The sequence below is a fragment of the Henckelia pumila genome, chromosome 2 (genome assembly GCF_033568475.1).
Source record: "Henckelia pumila isolate YLH828 chromosome 2, ASM3356847v2, whole genome shotgun sequence".
In the NCBI taxonomy this organism is placed as follows: domain Eukaryota; kingdom Viridiplantae; phylum Streptophyta; class Magnoliopsida; order Lamiales; family Gesneriaceae; genus Henckelia; species Henckelia pumila.
In genome coordinates, this window is record NC_133121.1 from 155,978,371 (window position 1) to 155,999,959 (window position 21,589).

Consider the following 21,589-nt stretch of genomic DNA (forward strand, 5'->3'; position numbering starts at 1 on the left):
CTGTTGATGGAGGGCTTGCGCTGGCGAGTTGGCGATGGAGCTACAGTTGATTTGTTCAATGATAGGTGGATCCCATCGATGCGTGGTACACTTGGAGATTGGAATGTACAGCTATCGAAAATTTCCCATGTTAGCTCGATTATCCAGAATCATCAATGGAACGGGCATTTAATTAATTAGGTCTCCCCGCCCATCATAGTCCTGGCAATACTAAGAATCCCACAGCCCTATTCTGCCACTTGAGATACACGATTTTGGGAATATGATCCTAAAATAAGAAAGATCAATAAACTAACGAGACTTGGTATCGGTCGACTACACCCTTGAAATTATTCATTCGATCATCGATTCCCCAAAAATAATTAATTCACATTGAATATTCATCATTGAAAATTTAATTCCTGTTTCATCTTAATTTTAGTTAACTAGACACCAGCGTTCAAAGTTAACCCTTACCCCATAAATTAACCCAATACCAGCGATTAGATTTAAATCCACGGTAGCATTCAAATGAGTAAAACTGATGAATCTAGACAACACAATACCAACGATTGTATTTAATCTAGTCAATTGTTGTTCCTACGATTTAACAAATTCAACAGCAGAAAATATTAATCATAGTTGCTTCACAAATCAGATGATTCAAACAATTACGGATTTGAGTTCTAATTTAGCAATAGATTGTATAGAAAAAGCCTAAGGTGATCAATCCTAAAATCTTACATACAAGCATGACAATCAATCAAAAACAACTCTTGATACTCAATTTGGAATTAAACAATGAAAAATTCGAATCTCACAAATAAAATAACTCAAGTGTTTGTCTTCCTCAACCAAATACTAAAACTTAGCCAATAATATTCATGAATTTTCTAAAAAAATTCATGAAATAAAATTAAATCTAAGAAAAGAGAAGAAACCTAGCCGCCAAGAGAGTTCTTCAAGCTTTCTACAGTCCAAAGATGATCTATTTTCGATTTCTAGATGATATTTAAAGTATAGAGTTCTTTCCAAGAAAGTTTTTTATTTAAAATATAAATTCCCGACTTTTCGTCTTGTCCGCTCGATCGGTTAAATTGTACGGATCGAGCGCCCCAAATTATGCCAACTTTCTGTCCAGATTTTCTTTCTGCTTGTAGTGACCCTGCATGGAATCACCTACTAACTGGCAACTAATAACATGCATTAAACTTAATACAGCAAAATAATTAACAGAGTAAAACGTGCGGAAACATAATCCATAAATTACATATCAGCTTAGTAAAATATATCCAGGCTTAATATTGTAGTGATACAACCATATAGAAAAACTTAAAAGTAAATATTATACAGCTATATCGAATCCTGTTGTATAATTAACTCCTCAAGACTCCTGCTCCCTAGTCCTGTCTTGAACTACCAGCTCTGTCCATCCTGCGACCTGCCCCGTAGAATAGGGTGTCCAAGATAACAACTAGGACGTGAGCGCTAACGCCCAGTACATAAACATGAGTAAACATATGTATATAATGCATGCAACATGATGACTGGTAAAAGGTCATCTGAAAAGTCATGCTCAGTACCGGCGCCATATGAGTGCTGTCACCGCACGGATCAACCTCTGGGTACAACCACACTCGTCTAGTACACCAGAGTAGTCAGACATACATGTCCCCGCCGTCGCGGTACTCTCAGTGATAAACTATCGAGTATAGAGCTGAGCGGCTCTATAATCAGGTATAACAATATATAGGCTCAACGTGTATATGCACATCACATATGAATATAGAAAGCGGTAAATCATATATCATGCCATATAATAATGCCAAAAAAATGCAACATATAAACATGTATACTCGCTGGAAATCTCAGTCAATGTGTACGTACCTCTAGGCTAGTTCAAGTCTAGTAGGATCCTAGGTTCCAAGCCTATATTCAAAAGTTTACCGTATCACTACACAAGTTCTATAAGCCTTAACTAAGCTAATAAGTACTCCCAAAACTTAAATAGATTCCCAGACCATACCTTCGTCCGTAGTAAGCCCTTTGATGTCGCTAACTCTGGATGACTATAACAACTTCTTTGTTATTCCAGAATCTCACTATTACCGATAGGGCCCTCTGTATAACACTTACTATAAATTGAACACTCGGAATACTTGATTTATATCTAATTTCTCGTCCGAATGGCCCTATTTATATTCAAAATCTGCCGGAGTTCGGAGCCTCCGAACTAGGGTTCGGGCCCTCCGAACCTGCATGCCCGACATTTGTCGAAAATCGCGGATTAGTCATCTAGCATTGCTGTCTGGGGGAGTTCGGAGCCTCCGAACTGGGCTCGGAGCCTCCTAAGAGCTGGGTTCGGATCCTCCGAACCCAGGTTCGGATGGTCCGAACTTGGTATTTGAGTTCGGATGGTCCGAACTCATTTCGGTGCCTCCGAACTATCCGAGACCCCCGGAACCCTTCCTACCATTTTCGGACATTTCGGAGCTGATTTTCCAATTATTTTTACCAAATAAGGACTCCTTAATCATGTTTTGCCACTTTTAAAATTATATGCCATATCATAGCATGTAAAGTGGAACTTGGCTACTACCTTTATATGTAGCGCTCCATCTGGTGATTCTGAAGTCCTATTAAGCCCTGAAATTGGTTAATTACTAACCCTTAATCATGTTTAACATATTATTATCTTAAAATAGAATCTGGGTTACTACACTGCTCCCACTCGATCGGTTAAATTTGATGGATCGAGCGAACATCTTTTTTTTCCAGCGAGCAGCGATTTTGAAAAATTCATCTCCGGAGATCTAGCCGTCGGATTGAGTTGAAATTTGGACAGCTGCTTCAAAACATCTTGAACTTCATTCTGAATGGTGAAGATCGGATTTGGATTTTTTAAAATTAAAAATGATTTTCTGACCATTGCTGCTTCGTAATTCTTCTCTTATCTCAGCTCTTTTTCTTCCATATTTAGCTCCATTTATTCACTTTTCCTAAATCAAACCAAACATTCATTAGTAACTATACAATCAATTTAATCAATGCAAACTCTTCTAATCACACCAATTAACACACATAAATAAAGGAAAATATCATCACATCAAACTCCCCCATACTTAATTCTTGTTCGCCTTCGAGCAACACAAAACCAAAAATAAGCTCGAACTCATAATCCATAACAAAAATAACCATGATCTTCATATTTGTGCCTCAGGAATAAATTCAATGCATGATCAAGAAAGGCGTTAAATGCTAACAATGGAACAAGTTCAATATCCAGACATTTCAACCAGAGATATAGCCCTGAACATGTGTGTGTGTGTGTGTGTTTGGTCATTAGCCAGTGTCATGCACACTTCGCAGATTCATTCAATGTAAAACACCACAATAGCTCTTGGAATTTATAGGACTAGAATTTCAATCCACATTCCAATGGCTCCCCTCACCTTACTAATTCCATTCTTTACTCTTTTTATTTTTCTTTTTTCGATTAAGCTCAAAAGGGAGGTTGATAGGCTAGCGACTTCCTAAGACTATCACAAGGCTCACACGACCTTCACTATGTCATATACAATTCACAAGTCATGACTCATGCGTGCTTAAGAAAAATATTCAACAACCATATCAAAGTCTGATTTGCATTGGAGATCATAATGTTCCAAGGTTAGCAAATCATCTATTTTCAAAAGCATGCACGTCATCAATTAGATATCATCATGAGCTAGTGAATTTCAACAGTCAAATTCATCACAAACTATGAGCTCTAAATTTTATTTTTTTTCATAAAAACGGTTAAATTCTCTCTGACTGGCTAAGTCTGTCCCCCATACTTCAAATCTTACATTGTCCCCAATGTAAGAAAAATGAAAAACAAAAATAAATAAAAAAACTAAGAATGAAAATAAATACTTCCCTTTGGTTGCCTCCCAAGTAGCGCCTCTGTTTACAGTCGTCGGCCCGACTGTATTCTTCTTTTGCTCATGGTGGTTCATATCTAGTTTTTCTAACCACCTTCACCCACTTGCGTAGTTTTGCAGTAATTTTTGGTCTTTGCTTCCTCTTCTTCGATTTCCTGGGTACCTGCAGATCAGAACGAAAACTTTCAGCAGTAAAATTCTCAATAGGTCTTACAATAACCTCCTTAACTTTATCCTCATTTACAACATTCTTGTGTTCTTGCGACAAGTGATTAATGACATCAAAATTATTAACAACAATTTCACAATCAGGAATTTTCAGGGTATCAAAAATATGAAAAATTAACAACCTCCTTATCAAACTCCATAGTGAGAGTGTCATTGTTAACATCTATGATGGAATTTGAAGTTTTAAGAAATGGTCTTCCTAACAAATAGGACTATTCAAATCATTATTTTTCATATCAAGCACATAGAAATCAGCAGGAAATACCAAATTGTCAACTTGCACAAAAACATCTTCTAACAGACCCATAGGATAAATAGTAGATCTATCAATCATCTGGATAACAATTTCAGTTTTATTTAAAGGCCCTAAGTTTAAGGAAGCATAAATAGAGTATGACATGACATTAATCGATGCTCATAAATCTAGCATGTCCGTGTCAAGCTGAACATCTCCTATTTTACAAGGAATAGAAAACATACCTGGTCCTTGCATTTTGTAGGTATTTTTCTGTGAATTACGGCAGAAACCTGTTCTCCCAATTCAACTTTCTGACACCCCTTCAATTTGTGTTTTCTTTTCACAGTACACAACTTTTTCAAAAATTTAGCATAGCGAGGTACTTGTTTGATAGCATCTAATAAAGGAATATTCACCTCACATCTACGAAAAAATTCATACAACCCCTTAATTCCTTCATCCTTCCTAGACTCTTTCAATGCTAAGGAAAAATGGGCTACAGGTTTATACTCAGAAAAAAGAGGGAACTTACCTTTTGGTGCATCCGTTTGAACTGTTTCGTCCTCCTCTACCTTGGATTCCTGCTCATCTTTGTTCTGTACTGGTTCTTTCACCACTTCTTCATTAACCTTCAACTCCTTTCCACTCCTCAAGGTGATTGCACTCACATTCTCCTTCGGATTCACCACTGTCTATGATTGTAAGTTGTTAGAATTCAGTGCCTCCAACCTATTGACTGCGGTTGCCAACTGCCCCATTTGAGTGTTCAAGTGTTGGATACTTGCTCGAGTTTCCTGTTGAAAAGTTACAGTATTAGTAGCAAGATCCTTAACAATGTTTTCTAGAAACTCACCAGGCGTTGGAACTTGAGGACGCTGTGGCTGTGGAGGATACGGTGGCCTATAAGCTTGAGCATTCGATTGATTCACTGGAGGTGCGGACTGGTTCATTGCATGATTTCCATATCTGAGTTTTGGATGATCCTTCCAACCTGGATTGAATGTATTAGAATAAGGATCATAATTTCTCTGCTGTGGTGGCCCAGTAAATCCTCCTGCTGTATTGACTTGTTCAGTAGATCCATCTTGAAGTGTGAGACACATGTCAGTTGCATGTCCCACTGCAGCATAGATTCCACACTTTTTCACATTCTGTCCATTTCCTACAGTCATTTGACGCACAAGAGACGTCAGTTCAATCAATTGTTGTTCAAGAGAAGAAACATTTACCTCGTTGCCCCGTCTGGGCGCTGGATCACTCCTGTTAGTGCAAAATTGCTGAGAATTAGCAGCCATATTCTCTATCAAGTTCCTTGCTTGTACTGGAGTTTTGTCCACGAAAACTCCTCCACTGGCCGCATCTAACATACTCCTGTCATGAGACAACAAACCTTCATAGCAGTATTGGATTAAAATATTTTCACTTATCTGGTGCTGTAGACAGCTAGCACAAAGCTTCTTGAACCGCTTCCAATACTCGTGAAGTGACTCTCCTGTATACTGTTTAATGTCATAGGTCTCCTTTTTTATATTTGCTGCTCTTGAAGCTGGAAAATACTTTTCTAAGAAGATCCTCTTCATCTCAGTCCAGGTGGTAATGGATCCAAAAGGTAGGTAGTATAGCCAATCCTTAGCAGCATTCTTTAAAGAAAAAGGAAAGACTCTCAATTGAATTTGCTCCTCTGTTACTCCATGGGGTTTCATGCTTGTGCACGCCACATGGAATTCCATTAAGTGCTTGTGGGGATCCTCACCTGCAAGACCATGAAAAGCAGGCAACAAATGTATTAGTCCAGATTTAAGCTCAAAAGTAGCATTATTTTCTAGAGTAGGAAAAGTAATGCATAAAGGCTGCTGGTTGGGATCAGGAGTGCCCAATTGTCTCAAACTCAGATTGGCGTTGTCAGCCATTGCTCTTGTCAGATCTTCAACCACGCGCTCGGCCTCTTCTAGTCTCTCACGAGCTTCTCTCCTTCTCCTATGCAAAGTTCTTTCTATCTCCGGGTCGTATGGAAATTCTTCTTCCGAAGAGTCACCAGAAAGCATGAACAAACCCGAGAAGCACTGGGGAAAGAATAAAAAAACAAAAAAAAACAAGAACACGAATAAATTAAACACCGTTCCCCGGAAACGGCGCCAAAATTTGATAGCGCTAAGTCGTATCACGCCCAAATTACCCAACTAAAATCAGATAACAAAATATGCAGTAGTGTGAGTAGGGATCGTTCCCACGAGGAAAGTGAAATTTAAATAGTGTTCTTAAAATACTAAAAATAATAAAAGGGGATTTTTGGATTTTATTAACTACTATGCAAGAATTAAAATAAGAAAGATCAATAAACTAACGAGACTTGGTATCGATCGACTACACCCTTGAAATTATTCATTCGATCATCGATTCCTCAAAAATAATTAATTCACATTGAATATTCATCATTGGAAATTTAATTCCTGTTTCACCTTAATTTTAGTTAACTAGACACTAGCATTCTAAGTTAACCCTTACCCCATAAATTAACCCAATACCAGATATTAGATTTAAATCCACGGTAGCATTCAAATGAGTAAAAATGATGAATCTAGACAACACAATACCAACGATTGTATTTAATCTAGTCAATTGTTGTTCCTACGATTTAACAAATTCAACAGCAGAAAATATTTATCATAGTTGCTTCACAAATCAGATGATTCAAACAATTACGGATTTGAGTTCTAATTTAGCAATAGATTGTATAGCAAAATCCTAAGGTGATCAATTCTAAAATCTCACATACAAGCATGACAATCAATCCAAAACAACTCTTGATACTCAATTTGAAATTAAACAATGAAAAATTCGAATCTCACAAATAAAATAACTCAAGGGTTCGTCTTCCTCAACCAAGTACTAAAACTTAGCCAACAATATTCATGATTTTTTTAGAAAAATTCAAGAAAGAAAATTAAATCTAAGAAAAGAGAAGAAACCTAGCCGCCAAGAGAGTTTTCAAGCTTTCTACCATCCAAAGATGATCTATTTTTGAGTTCTAGATGATATATAAAGTATAGAGTCCTTTCCAAGAAAGTTTCCTATTTAAAATATAAATTCCCGACTTTTCGTCTCGCCCGCTCGATCGATTAAATTGCACGGATTGAGCGCCCCAAATTATGCCAACTTTCTGTCCAGATTTTCTTTCTTCTCCCGCTCGATCGTTTAAATTTGACGGATCGAGTGAGCACTTTTTTTCCAGTGAGCATCGACTTTGAAAAATTCATATCCAGAGATCTAGCCGTCGGATTGAGCTGAAATTTGGACAGATGCTTCAAAAAACTTGAACTTCATTGTGAACGGTGGAGATCGGATTTGTATTTCTCTAAAATTAAAAATGATTTTCTGACAATTGCTGTTTCGTAATTCTTCTCTTACCTCAGCTCTTTCCTTCCACTTTAGCTCCATTTATTCACTTTTCCTAAATCAAACCAAAAACATTCATTAGTAACTATACAATGAATTTAATCAATGCAAACTCTTCTAATCACACCAATTAACACACATAAATATAGAAAAATATCATCACATCATTTCCACAATATCATTCCGACAGCGGTGAATTTTCGTAAGCACCATGTACCGGTGGTATGTTGGTGTCCTTTGTGCCATTACTCGGAGAACACGACGCACCATGCCCTGATCTAATGCCAAGCCATTAGGAATTTTTGGAAGGAAAGTGAAGTATGGAGAAAACTAGGACGTAGTATGATATCCGATTCCACATATCTTTGTTGGTGCCTTCGTAATATGGAGTCAAGAACACAGGTAGAGAAATTTGCAGTTCAAGTTCGGATGCTTTGGGGAGAGAGATGTCGGGCAACTCATAGTAAGGAGAACCATGAGCCGCGAGCCACCTTGAGCAGCGCTGTTACGCTTCTGCATGATTACCAGAACTCGAGTAGGGCCTTACCTCATTATCGGTCTACTGTACCTATCGAGTCTCCCTCTCAGTGGCAGGTCCCCCTGGAAGACTGCCTACGCCGGGATGTGGATGCAAGTTTCAATCAGGAAACTAATTGTGGAGGATTAGACGGGGTTATTCGAAATCATCAGGGTCAGATCGTGGTTGCTTTTGGTAAACAAATTCAGATGTCCGGTTCTGTTGTCATGGGGGAACTACTAGCCATACGGGAAGGGTTGCAGGTGGTTATAAAGAACTATCCTAGATCATTGTTTATTACGACTCATTTTTGGCAATGCAAGAAGTCACGAAGTCAATATGTGATTTGAGCTTTTCTAGTCTATGTGCACAAGAAGTTAAAGATTTGATTTCTGAACTAAATATTATTTCTTTCAGTCTTGCAAGAAGAACAACCAATGTTGTGACACATTCTCTAGCCAAATTTGTTGTTTTTTCCCTTGCAATTTCTGTTAGGTGCCTGAGAATTATCCTAGTTAGTTGGTTAACCTTGTAATTCATGACATTAACTAGTGTGCAATAAAGTTACAAGTTAAACTGTAAAAAAAAAAAAAACTAATTACAAAAAATTTATATTGTGGGAATTATCCACTATCACTTATACTATTAGTATTAAAATGTCACACTTTAGTCCGTTAATTAGTCATCACATATATATATATGTGTATTTTAAAAAATAAAATAGTCAACTTAAATTTATTTTTTTTCAAAAAAACTATTTTTTGTTAAAAGAATATAATGAATAAATTTTTTTTAAAACTATTATAAATACTAACTATTTTCACATTACTAAATAAACAATTGTGTAATATCAATATAGTATTACTCTTTCCAATATATATAAATTAAATGATTTCATAAAAAATATTTTCCCCATAAAGTTTGATTATATTTTGAATCAAAAATCTTGAAATAAATTTTTAAACCAATAATTATTTTTGAATTTAAGATTTTCAACATATAATTTTCGAATATTTTTAAAAAAACTGTGTTTACATAAAAAGAATCCGTGAACGAATGTATTTAAAATATTAACATTTATTAGGCCGTTCATAATTATTAAATAAATTAATAACGTAAAGATAATTTGGCATATGCTATGTCAAATATTTTCAAAACTAAATTATTTTTTAAAAAATGAATAAAATTTTGTTGTTATTTTAATTCCAAAATTAGTATGATAAATTTGTTAAAGAAAATAAAAGGATGTGTCACTATTTTTTATTTTTTAAAAAAATAAGTAAAAAAGCACGTTGTAATTTTTAAGTCGTGAGTAAAAATAAGAGACTTAATTGAGAAGATTTTAATTTGAAAAAAAAAAATTGATTTCAAGCTTATTATTTAATACATAAAAATTTAGTTTTTGTTTAGCCCATAAAACTTATTTTATTTTATGAGCCCAAAAAAAAGTTCCTCTAGCCCAATCACTCCAGCCCATGAAGCAGAAAAAAAAAAGCATCACAATCAAATTGATTCGGCCCATCAAAAAGGAGTCCAAAAATTAAAAATTCAGCGGCAAAGAGTGGAAAGGAATTGGATTCAAACAATTTAAGACAAAGTCAAAATTGGTTGGAAAGGAAATGGGGAAGAGAACGTGGACCATTTTCATAGGAAGTGGGAAGTTACTCCAAGCAAGAACAAAAAGCTTCTCGGAAGCAACAATTGGGCTCTCGAAAATTCAACATAATTCAAGCTCAAAAAGCTCTGAAAATCTTCAGTAATATTTCTGCAAAATATTTCAATTTCCATCTCGTTATTTCCAGAAATTCTAGTGCACATATTTAGCATTTTTCGTTGGGTTCCTTGAACTATTACAACAACTTCTTTTATGTTATTTTGATAAATATTTGTCATTTCGAATTTTCAGTAGCAAAGAAGAGATATTCGATTGCTATTAATAATTCTCCTTCTATATTTCTTTTGTTCTTTGACATATAACTGGTGAAATTGAGACCGACGACGAAACCGATGCTCATTTCATTTTGATTTAAGAAGTTAGATTTTTTTACTTTTCAATTATATCATCTTTTGACACGATTGTACCTGGAACACCTGCAATACACCACTCGAGCCATTTTTATGAAGAAACATAATTTTGGCACGCCCAGTTGAACCTGATGCCGCCGAGGAACCGAAGAGATCAAGAGAAAGGAGACATCAAGTTGTCACAGGAGGGCCCAACAGGAGATTATGTTCCACATGTTGATGCTGCTGAAATTGTTGTTCAGCCAGAGGTGGAAAATATTGAGAAACACCCACAAACCAGTGAAGGAGAATATGGAGGAATTCCATAAATGCTGATGGTTCTTTTTTTGACCACTTTGACTCCATGGTCTCAAAGAAATTTGAAGACATGTGATAAGTGTATTTTATGCACTTAATTTGTTGATAATTTTACTTGACTCTTGTGAGATGTATTGGGAGATATTGCTTGAAGTTGTTGTTTTTGTGATCGTAGAAAAGAATAAAGAATAATGAGTTTAAGTGAAATTAAGCCTAAAAGAATGGAGAAAAGACTGGAAATCAAGAGTTGGAGAAAATAAGAAAATGGACAAATTTGAGACCAATGCGCGCCCGCGTGGTTTAGAGGAGCGCCCGCTCCTTCGGTGGAAAAGTTGAAGAAAAATGTGAGAGCTAGGTGCGCCCGCGCGATCCGGGAAATTTTGGAGAATGAATCAACATGAGTGAGGCGCGCCCGCGCAGTCAACTGGGAGCTCGCGCCGTCGCGTGATGCAAAATTTTAATGTTCGAGTTTTTACGGAAACTTTTGGTATTTTTCTTGGGCTTATTTTGGACGATCTTTGGGGCATATAAAAGGAGTTTTCTGAGCCTAAAGGGGAATGAATCGATCTTAGACGCAGAGATTGGAAGAAGAACGCTTGGCTAGATTTCTTCTCAGTTTTCTTAATTTTTCTTAGATTTACTTTTTCTTTCATGAAATCTTCTAGAGAATTCATGAATATCGTTTGCTATGTTTTAGAACTTGGTTAAGAAAGACGAATCCTTGAGTTTATTTATTTGTGAGATTCAGTTTTTCATTGTTTAATTCCAATTGCGTATCGAAAGTTGTTTTGGAGTTATATCATGCTTATATGTGAGATTTTATGATTGATCACCATGTGATTTTATCATACAATCTACTGCTAAATTAGATGTCAAATCCGTAATTGTTTGATCCCTTTAATTTGCGAAACAACTGAGATTAATATTTTTCGCTTGTGAGTTTGTTAATTCGTAGGAACAACAATTGACTAGATTAAATACAACTGTGTGTGTTTGTGTTGTCTAGGTTCATCAATTTCACTAGTTTGCGTTCTATCTTGAATTTAAACCTTAATCGGTTGTATTTGGGTTAATTCATTGGTAAGGATTAATTTAGAACGCTTGTGTTTAATTTACTAAAATTAAGGTGAGATAGGAATTAAATTTCCAATGGTGAATATTCAATGAGAATTAATTAATTTTAGGGAATCGATGATCGATTGAATAATTTCAAGTGTAGTCGACCGATACCAAGGCTTGTTTTCAATTGATTTCTTTGTTAAAATTTAATCTTGCATGCTAGTTAATAGAATTTCATTTTAAATTGCTTTTATTTAATAATAGTTAATTTCAATCCAAAACCCCCTTTGTTTATATTTAATATTTTAAGGAACACAATTAAATTTCACTTTCCTCGTGGAAACGATCCCTACTCACTCTACTACAGAATTTATTTATCTGATTGAGTTGGGTAATTTGGGCGCGACACGACTGAGCGCCACCAAATTTTGGCGCCCTTGCCGAGGACGGTGTTTAATTTATTGTGTTCTATTTATTTTGTAAAATTTTATTTTATTTATTTTCTTTGTTTCTAGTACTTTTCCAGTCGTTCATGCTTTCAGGTGACTCTTCAAAAGAAGAATTTTCATATGACCCGGAGATAGAAAGACCTTTGCATAGGCGAAGAAGAGAAGCTCGTAGGAGACAAGAATATGACGAACGCTTGGTTGAGAATCTTAAAGGGGCAATGGCTGAAAACGCGAACCATAGCCTGAGACAACTCGGCACTCTTGATCTAAATCAACAGCCTTTATGCATTACTTTTCCTACTCTAGAAAATAATGCTACATTTGAGTTGAAATCCGGATTAATTCACTTACTGCCTTCTTCTCATGTTCTCGCAGGTGAGGATCCTCACAAGCACTTGACGGAATTCCATGTGGTATGCACGAGTATGAAATCCTATGTAAGTTTCCTCATCTTTCTGAATATAAGCATGTAGCCCCTTTTCCCTTAGCACTTAAGGAATCTAGGAAGGATGAAGGGATTAAGGAACTCTACGATACTTTTCATAGATGTGAGGGAAACATTCTGTTGCTAGATGCTATTAAGCAGGTACCTCGCTATGCGAAATTTTTGATGGAATTGTGCACTGCAAAGAGAAAACAGACATTAAAGGGATGTCAGAAGGTAGAGTTGGGGGAAAATGTATATGCTGTGATCCAAAAGAAATTGCCTGCAAAATGCAAGGATCCAGGTATGTTCTCTATCCCATGCACAATAGGGAATGTTAGACTAGAAAATACCATGTTAAATCTAGGGGCATCGATCAATGTTATGCCGTATTCTATTTATGCATCCTTGAAGCTTGGTCCTTTGAACAAAACCGAAATTGTCATACAATTCTTTATAGAGCTTACATAGGTGCTCAGGGATACGTGACCAATGTCCTGGAGTGCCACATCTATAACAAGCACTCTCATATCTTTTTGAGTGATTTTTATTTTCATTCATATTTTCATGCTGCCTTTTTGGTGGGTGGTTCGTGACGTTCTTTTGAGATGAGTTATTGAAGTAACTATCTCGATAATTTTCATATATTCGGCTGCGACCACGACCGCGATCATTTCTACGTCCACATTCATGCCCACGTCCTCGACCTCGACCAAAATCTAGTTTATGCCTTTGATTTTGGTTTTCATTTTTACTTACGACATTTGCTTCTGGAAATGCCTTAGATACAATGGGTCGGGATTGATGATTTTTCATTAACAATTCGTTGTTCTTTTCTAGTGATATTGAGAGCAACGAATTCAAACTTTGCCAAATTTGACATGGTGGTACTAGAAAAATAACAATGCATTTTTTTAGTTAATTTTCATTAATATGACAATACAAAATAATGGAAAAACGACGAGTACAATCATGTTTAAAAATAAATAAAAAGTGCGAGTCGGATATTCACCGATAAATACAAGAATCGTGGACATGATAACCATAATAGTTATAAAAAATATCCTTAAAAACGCCATCATCTTCTTCTTCGAAAAACCGAGGAGAAATATTTTGAGAGAAAAAATGAATTTTGATGTGATTGAAATGAGTTTGAATGATCATATTTATAGGCCAAAAAATAGCCGTTTTGTTACCGTTTTGTGACTGTTGGGAGTAAGAAAAAAAATTGATTATGTGTTGAATAAAAAATTATGATAATAATGCGATGCATATAATGATAATCATAATTAAATAATTATGTATATCATATCACATTATTATAAGGTCGGTGTCATAGACTTCCTTTTGTATAATAACATGAATTATACAAATATGGTTAGCATATAAATACACAATAATATATATCATATCACATTATTATAAGGTCAGTGTCATAGACATTCTTTTATATAATAACATGAAATTATATATAAATATAGTTAGTACGTATACATAATAAATATATATCATATCACGTTATTATAAGGTCGGTGTCATAGACATCCTTTTATATAATAACATGAAATTATATATATATATAGTAAATATATATAAATAATAAAATAAATATTCTTACTTGTTAAATATTTTTTGTCTTCTCCTTGTGTTTTGGAGCGTCGAAAATTATAGAGAACCTTCGAGCGATCGTGCTGATAACGTGTTGTGAAAAAGTAAAAATTTAAGGTAAAAAGTAAAAACTCCAAAACTCAAAATATATCAAACTCTACATTCACAAATTTTTATCTCTCAATTCAATTGTGTTTTTCTACACAAATAGAGAGTCCTATTTATAGATCTCATTTGAAGATTAGTCCAAATATTAATAAATCATCATCTACATCATCACACACTAATTTTTCAAATTTTACAACTCTTATTTTCAACATTCAACTCTAATATAATAATAAAAGTGATGCTACATGTACAACGAAATTTATACACCAAATCTTACAATACAAAAAATTCAATACAAGAATTTAATCTATCAAAATCCCACGATACATTAAATACAAAATTTTGCGATAAAATAGCAAAATCTCATGATATTATTGTTATAAATATCATTGTACACGATATTTGTTATACTTTTAACATTTTTAATAATAATAATATATTTTCAACAAAAACAACAACTTTTCAACCAAAATAATAAATGAAGGTTATTAATTATGTTGGTAAAAAAAATAAATTATTTTGAAGTCAAACGAGTGATTTTCTACTCTCTCTACCCTCCCATTCTTCTCCATCGTCTCTCTGCAGTTTCCCCATTCCTCCTTTCAAAGTCTTAACCACCGGTGATCGTTTTTCGGAAAGCTCTCGCAAAGGCTATCAATTGATAGCCATTTTCCAGGTTTTATCACGACCCTTTCGAACCCGTCGCGCTTTTGCCGCCCGTTTTCGCCGGAATTCGTGAGGAAGCTTTGGTTTTTGGCTTCATAGCGCTCGTTCTATTAGATTTGAGTTCGATTTTGGATCTGTAGAAGGTAATTTCGAAAACTAGGCTTTCGAATTTTCTGAATTTTGATTCATTTAAATTACAATAATTGATATTTGTTATATCATTGGTTGTAGGTACCATATTTGTGCTGATTGGAGGTTTTGATATTTTTTTGGAATTTATTTGGATCATATTTCGAATTTTCAGATTTAATTAGTTGGCATTTTCGAATTTTAGTGTTTAATACTTTTATTTGGACGATTAGATGCTATTGAGTTGTCATAAATTAATTCCAGAATTATTGACAAATTTTCTGAAAATTCAGATTTGTTCAAGTTTGGTCATTTTCGCTATTTGTACATTGATAGGATGTAGCGATCTGAAATATAAATTTTGGAAATTTTTGTTTGAATTTTGAAACTAAAATTGTTGAGTTCTTGGATTATTTAAATGAAATAGTAATTGATATGAAATAAACAATATTTCCACAGCATTGGATTCTTCGATAAATATTTAAGCTATTTTTTATGGTAAATTAAGTGTCAGTCAAGGTACGTATGAATTGTTTTCATCAAGTGTCTACAATGACGCGGGATGATATTAAGTATCTTGTAATGAGTTGTGATGTGATGAGTTGTGATGTGATTTATGTGTTTATGTGGATTATATGACCGCATTCACGCATTTATATCGATCATTAATGTGCACAATTGAGAATAATCTCTATTTTTTTTAATAAAATAAAATAAATTCTCATTTTATTTCAAATAAATTTTATTGGAAAATATTATATGATATTCGTCAAATAAGCACGTTAACAGTATTACATAGCACGTTGAACTTTGACTCCTTTGACTGCTATTGATATTGATTTCTTGAGATGTATTGGGTCATTGATAGACCGAGTGACATAGGATTTAACACACTTTTGATGATTGCATGAGGCTGGGCGGGTCGCTCCCATCGCCCTCGATGCTACATGCGTGAATGAGCAGCGATGATATGATATATGTTGCATTCTTGGTATAGGTGACCGCTATTACTGTTATGATACGATTCGTTTTGACTCCGTTTGATATCTCTTATTCCATTGTTACTTTTCATGTATTGCATTCCATTGCATTTACTTGATTTTATTTCATGTCTGTTATATTTGTCGTAATTTTTCCAGTTCGTCGTACTGAGGCCCAACCCCTTCTTTTATATTTTTTTTATTTTTATATGTTGCGATTGTTTGTGATTCTATAACAGGTCATCCAGGGGATTTGACGCGTCTGGTGGTTGTCCATGTTTCTCTGTCTTTTTCTCCTTGAGAATCTTGTTTGTCAATGGATTGACTAGCTCCTGTCCTAATCAAACACTGTAATTGTTTGGTTTAAAATCCCTTTTGCTCTGAGGATCGTTGGTTGAACAATTTTGACATAATATCAAACCTAGTTTCTGCTTTAATTGGGGAGAAAGACGCCTGACTTTTCTCCGTCTGGCTGGCAATGTCAAATAAAGGACTGATGCTCATGTTTTAGTTTTAGCTCCCAAGAGAATTGCTTATATTCATAGTTACTTTTATCGCAATAAAGTTAGAATCTTGAATTGTTGCACAAATAGTTGGTAATTGGCGTTATTTTGTTCGAATCCGTTGATGTTGTCCAATTACTATTTGGCTGCAATATCAGTTTTGCTTTCGCTCGTATTCATGCTAAGATATTAGATGCATCCGTTTGTATGATGATAAAACATGCCATTTTGATCTCTGCTGTTAATCTAAATGTCAGTAAGCTGTGTCCCACACATCTAACCATTTTGCTTGGGTGATTGTGTCTGCCATTAACTTGTAGCTGTTGGATCAGTTCTTTTCCACTGTAGGCACATCGTCAAATATATTGATGCCATATAATGGTGTGGCCACTATACTTGAATCCTCTTGTCAATCATTGTTCATTGAACTTCAAATTCTTTTTTTTTTCTTTTCTCATCTCAGGAGGGATGGATGCTTGCTTGGTTTGACTGTTTTAAAGTTGTTAAATTTGCTTGTATTGTTGGGGAGTTGTACACAATTAATGTGTGGGTTTCTCCATTCAAGAGATCAAGACAAAATGAAGAACACATATATCCCAAAGCGCTACGTGATAGTATTTTTGACATTCATCTGCACTTGTGTCTGCTACATAGAACGTGTGGGTTTCTCCATTGCATATACTGCTGCGGCTGATGCAGCAGGGGTAAATCAGTCAAGCAAGGGCATGATACTTTCAACATTCTACTATGGGTATGCCTGTTCTCAAGTTCCTGGTGGTTGGGCTGCTCAGAAAATAGGGGGAAGGCGTGTCCTGTTTCTTTCATTTATTTTATGGTCTCTGACTTGTGCATTCGTTCCACTAGACCCTAATCGAGTTTCAGTCCTGGTCATAGCCCGCCTGCTTGTTGGAGTGGCCCAAGGCTGCATTTTTCCCTCCATTCACACCATTCTAGCTCAGTGGGTGCCACCGCATGAGAGGTCGAGATCTGTTTCTCTAACCACTTCAGGGATGTATTTTGGTGCAGCTGCTGGGATGCTTGTTCTCCCAAGTCTCGTCAAGTTTCGGGATCCGCAATTTGTATTTGTTGTTGAAGCTGCTTTAGGTGCCATATGGTCTTTACTGTGGTTTAAGTATTCCAGTGACCCTCCTCGTTCTGATCATCCAAAGGCTGCAGCTGCTGGTTTTGGGGAACCCTTTCTACCCATCACGGGGAATGAAAAGACAATACTCGAAAACAGAGGACATTCTGTTAGAACATCAAAAATTCCGTGGAAGAGAATTATGTGCAGCTTGCCAATTTGGGCAATAGTGGTAAATAATTTTACTTTCCATTATGCTCTTTATGTACTCATGAATTGGCTCCCGACATATTTTGAGCTGGGCCTCCAGCTAAGCCTACAAGAAATGGGTTCCTCTAAGATGATGCCTTATCTTAACATGTTTCTTTTCTTAAATATTGGTGGGGTGATTGCAGATCACTTGATTACGAGGAAAATTTTGTCTGTGACTAGAACGAGAAAGCTTTTAAACACTGTGGGATTTATGGTATCCTCTTTTGCTCTGATGGCTCTTCCCTTGTTCAGAACAGCCGATGGGGTTGTGTTCTGTTCTTCTGTGGCTCTCGGTTTCTTGGCACTCGGAAGAGCTGGTTTTGCGGTGAACCACATGGATGTTGCTCCGAGATATGCAGGGATCGTTATGGGGGTCTCTAATACAGCTGGCACCTTAGCTGGAATAGTTGGGGTTGATCTTACTGGCAGACTTCTCGAAGCTGCCAAGGCGGCTCGGTTGGATTTATCAAGTCCTGATAGCTGGACAACAGTTTTTGTAATCCCGGGTTCTCTCTGCATCTTCAGTGCGCTTATTTTTCTTCTACTGTCGACGGGAGAGAGGATTTTTGACTGAGTATGAGGCAACATTCCTTTTTTATATTACTGAGTAAGCCTTTTTCGCGTCAAGATGACACATTTGAGTTTTGACATACACAAAATCGTAAGCACTAATTGCCAGCTATTTAAATGCAAAAGATGGATGAGTTCACGTTTTCTTGGTTTACTTCTATGATCTTTTAATTATTTATTGTTTACCCATATTTTGCTTTCGTATCATGCAATAATATTAATAAAATATAACTTTTCGTGACATCTTTTACCATGTTATGTATGATATGTTTAGATTGATAGCAAAACCCGTTTCATATATGTAATTTATTTGTACTACTAAATTTTTAGTTGGAACCAAACAAATAAAATTGTCCTTTCTGGAGATATAATCATTTAAGTGAAATATATGATTTGTTATGTAAGAATATGAAATGGACAACTTGAAAAATCAGATGTTACTCAATTATATATATCGGATCAATCCGTGGAGTTAGAGCTGATCAAAATTTCTTAAAAACTGTTCTTACAAATCGAGCTGAATCAATCCACACCATTATATCTAATTTTATTTAATATACTGCGATTCTAAAATAAATTTTAATCCTCACCGCCCACTATAATTTGAAGGTAAAACCGCATCGATTGCACCGCATAATTAAAAAGATTTTTTTTATTAATTATATTATGTAATATTAGTTATTTTATATTTGATCTAAAGTCTAAAATTAAACAAAACCTACTTTCACCTTCTTCCTTATTCTATTGCAAGTCATTACTTGCTCTTTATTATTAAATTTCCCAGCTTCTGAAAAAAAAAATAAAAATTAAAAGCTTCTCGTCTTTTGAAAAACTTGTTTAAAACTTGAGCTCCTAATTCAATGATTGGCTAAAATGAACAAAAGAAATACGCTGGTTAGATAATAGAATCTATAATTTTTTTTAATCAGGCATTCAATGATATTTAATTGATAATCAAATGTCAGTTTTTCAATAATTTTTTTGTTTATGTTATATTTTCATTAAATTTAATGTGTCTTCAATTTATATGTGTTGTTCAATTATGTTCTAAAAAATTGGAGTCACTGTCATGACTTCTATTTGCTCAGTATGTTATTGTAGTAAAAACCTCCTAACCGTCAAAACTTCACAAGAGATTTTACCTAAAAAATAGTGATTTAAAAAAATTTATTGAAAAATGTTCACATCACACCATGATCATCATGCTTGCTTCGAGCATAGCTTAAGGATAACATCAAATTTTTATTTTTTTATTTTTATCTTTTTTAATTATTTACGTAAGTTTTTTTTACTTAGTCCACTAAAGCACACTTTTTCCAACCCAAGGTTCAGTCCACCTTCTTAATTGCCTGTGTTAATATATAGTATAATTGAATCAATTATTTATACGTAAAATAAAGTTTATTACATAAGTTCAAGCTCCCAAATCTAATTTTTAGGTCATCCCGAACAAACCCATGAGTTAATCCATATTGTTTAGATATGAGCTACTCATTGAGCAAAATATCACGTACCAAGAGATCTTATACATGGATACTAGAAGATATTTTATCTGTTAAATATCCATTATATAGGTTCTCGTGCAGGCATGAAGAAAGCTATATATGATCTGATTGAGCAATAACTTTTTTGAGACCGTTTAATATTTTTTAGATACAAAATAATATTTTTTCATGAGTTGAGTGGGGTTGGATATCTGTCTCATAAAATCGAATTGTGAGAGTCTGAGATCATCTCCCATGATTTTTTTATGTATTTTTGTTTTGGCTAGTTTAACTTGTAAATTACCTTAATGTGATAGAGATATTACACTTTGGTTTTTTGTTTTTGGATTTTGTTTTTAGTTTCGACATTTCAAATTGCATTTTAATCTCTTGATAATTTGTACAACCATGATATTACTCATATTCGAATATAAATCAAATTATATATATATATATATATATATATATATATATATATATTCCACTTTTAAATGTTATCAGATACTGAATTTAAATTTTTTAAATTTCAAATATATATATATATAATTAAATAATTACATAATGTATTGTTAAACTGAACTTAATTTGATATATAAGTGATTGAAATAAATTGTATAATATACTACATAATTATGTATTGTATTAGTAAATATATATAATACGATTAAATATGTACTAAACTCGATTTTTTCTAAAATAATGCATTTATTTTTTTTTATCTATTTTTTTGGTCATGGCCTAGTTAATTATTTTCATTTGGTGTTTATTATAAATAGTAAAATTACAATTAATTATAAATTAAAAAGAGATTAAAAAAATTTAACAATAAAATTTTAAATATATAAAATGAATCAAAAAATTTTAAAAAAATACGAAAGGACTATTGATAAGACAAGATCTTAATTTTGGTGATGACATAAACTTAATTTTGGTGATGACATAAAAGTGTTTTACTCAAACACGTTCGAGCAGACCAGATGATATGGTGAATAAAAACCAAGAACATATTCAATCTACATCATAATCAGTTTTTTAATATTTGATCTTAAACAAGACTAAAATAACAAGGAATATCTTATCATATTAGTAATTTTATTGGACCGAGCTAGTTTTGGCTAAATGAGAACTAGTCTAGTCCTTCTAGATCAATCTTCATTGCCCGACCAATTCTAGGCCACCGGACCAGTTCAGACAATTCAAAGCATATCAAATATTATCTTCAAACTTCGTTCACACTTTGATTTAAGATTGATCTAGGTTGTTGGAGAAAAAAATACAAATAGAATAAAGACATTATTCTCATATCTAGCTACATTTCTATTGCCCCGTACGATCTGTACTATATTTGAAAAGAAAACAAAGACACGTGATACATTCTGGTGAATTTTCGGCTATTCTTGGAAGAAATTTTCACCGGCTAGATTTGTAAACGTAGAACATTCTCTCCTATAAATATTAAAAGATGTACACAGTTGCAACCCTCCTGAATTTTTGAATCATAAAGCATATGTTCTCAAAGCTTTCACAATCTTCACTCAAGCAAAGAACCAGATCGAATACTTCGAGCTGCTATCACACATTCATTGTTATATCAGATCAAATTTAGTGATCAACTCGTGATACACAATCAAGCTTCAGGTATCATTAGTAGAATTTTTATTTGTTGTAAATTT

The 21,589-nt window shown here is 34.3% G+C and overlaps 1 protein-coding gene across 4 annotated transcripts; it reads left to right on the forward strand.

The window, feature by feature from the left end:
* The first annotated feature begins 14,790 nt into the window (after positions 1-14,790).
* Positions 14,791-18,664, forward strand: LOC140881105 (probable anion transporter 5). Of its 4 annotated transcripts, none has more exons than XM_073286143.1 (2): positions 14,791-16,376; positions 16,993-18,664. In XM_073286143.1, the coding sequence occupies exon 2, from the start codon at positions 17,072-17,074 to the stop codon at positions 18,434-18,436; it is 1,365 nt and encodes a 454-aa protein (XP_073142244.1). In that variant the 5' UTR covers positions 14,791-16,376; positions 16,993-17,071; the 3' UTR covers positions 18,437-18,664. The 4 variants fall into 4 exon arrangements, with proteins under 4 accessions (XP_073142244.1, XP_073142241.1, XP_073142242.1 ...); XM_073286140.1 differs by having other exon boundaries at positions 14,791-15,060; positions 15,149-18,664; XM_073286141.1 differs by having other exon boundaries at positions 14,791-15,060; positions 16,266-18,664.
* The last annotated feature ends 2,925 nt before the right edge of the window (positions 18,665-21,589 follow it).

Bases quoted from the DNA above. Each gene is read 5' to 3' on its own strand.
- LOC140881105 (XM_073286140.1), top strand. From the start codon at position 16,898: ATGCCATATAATGGTGTGGCCACTATACTTGAATCCTCTTGTCAATCA.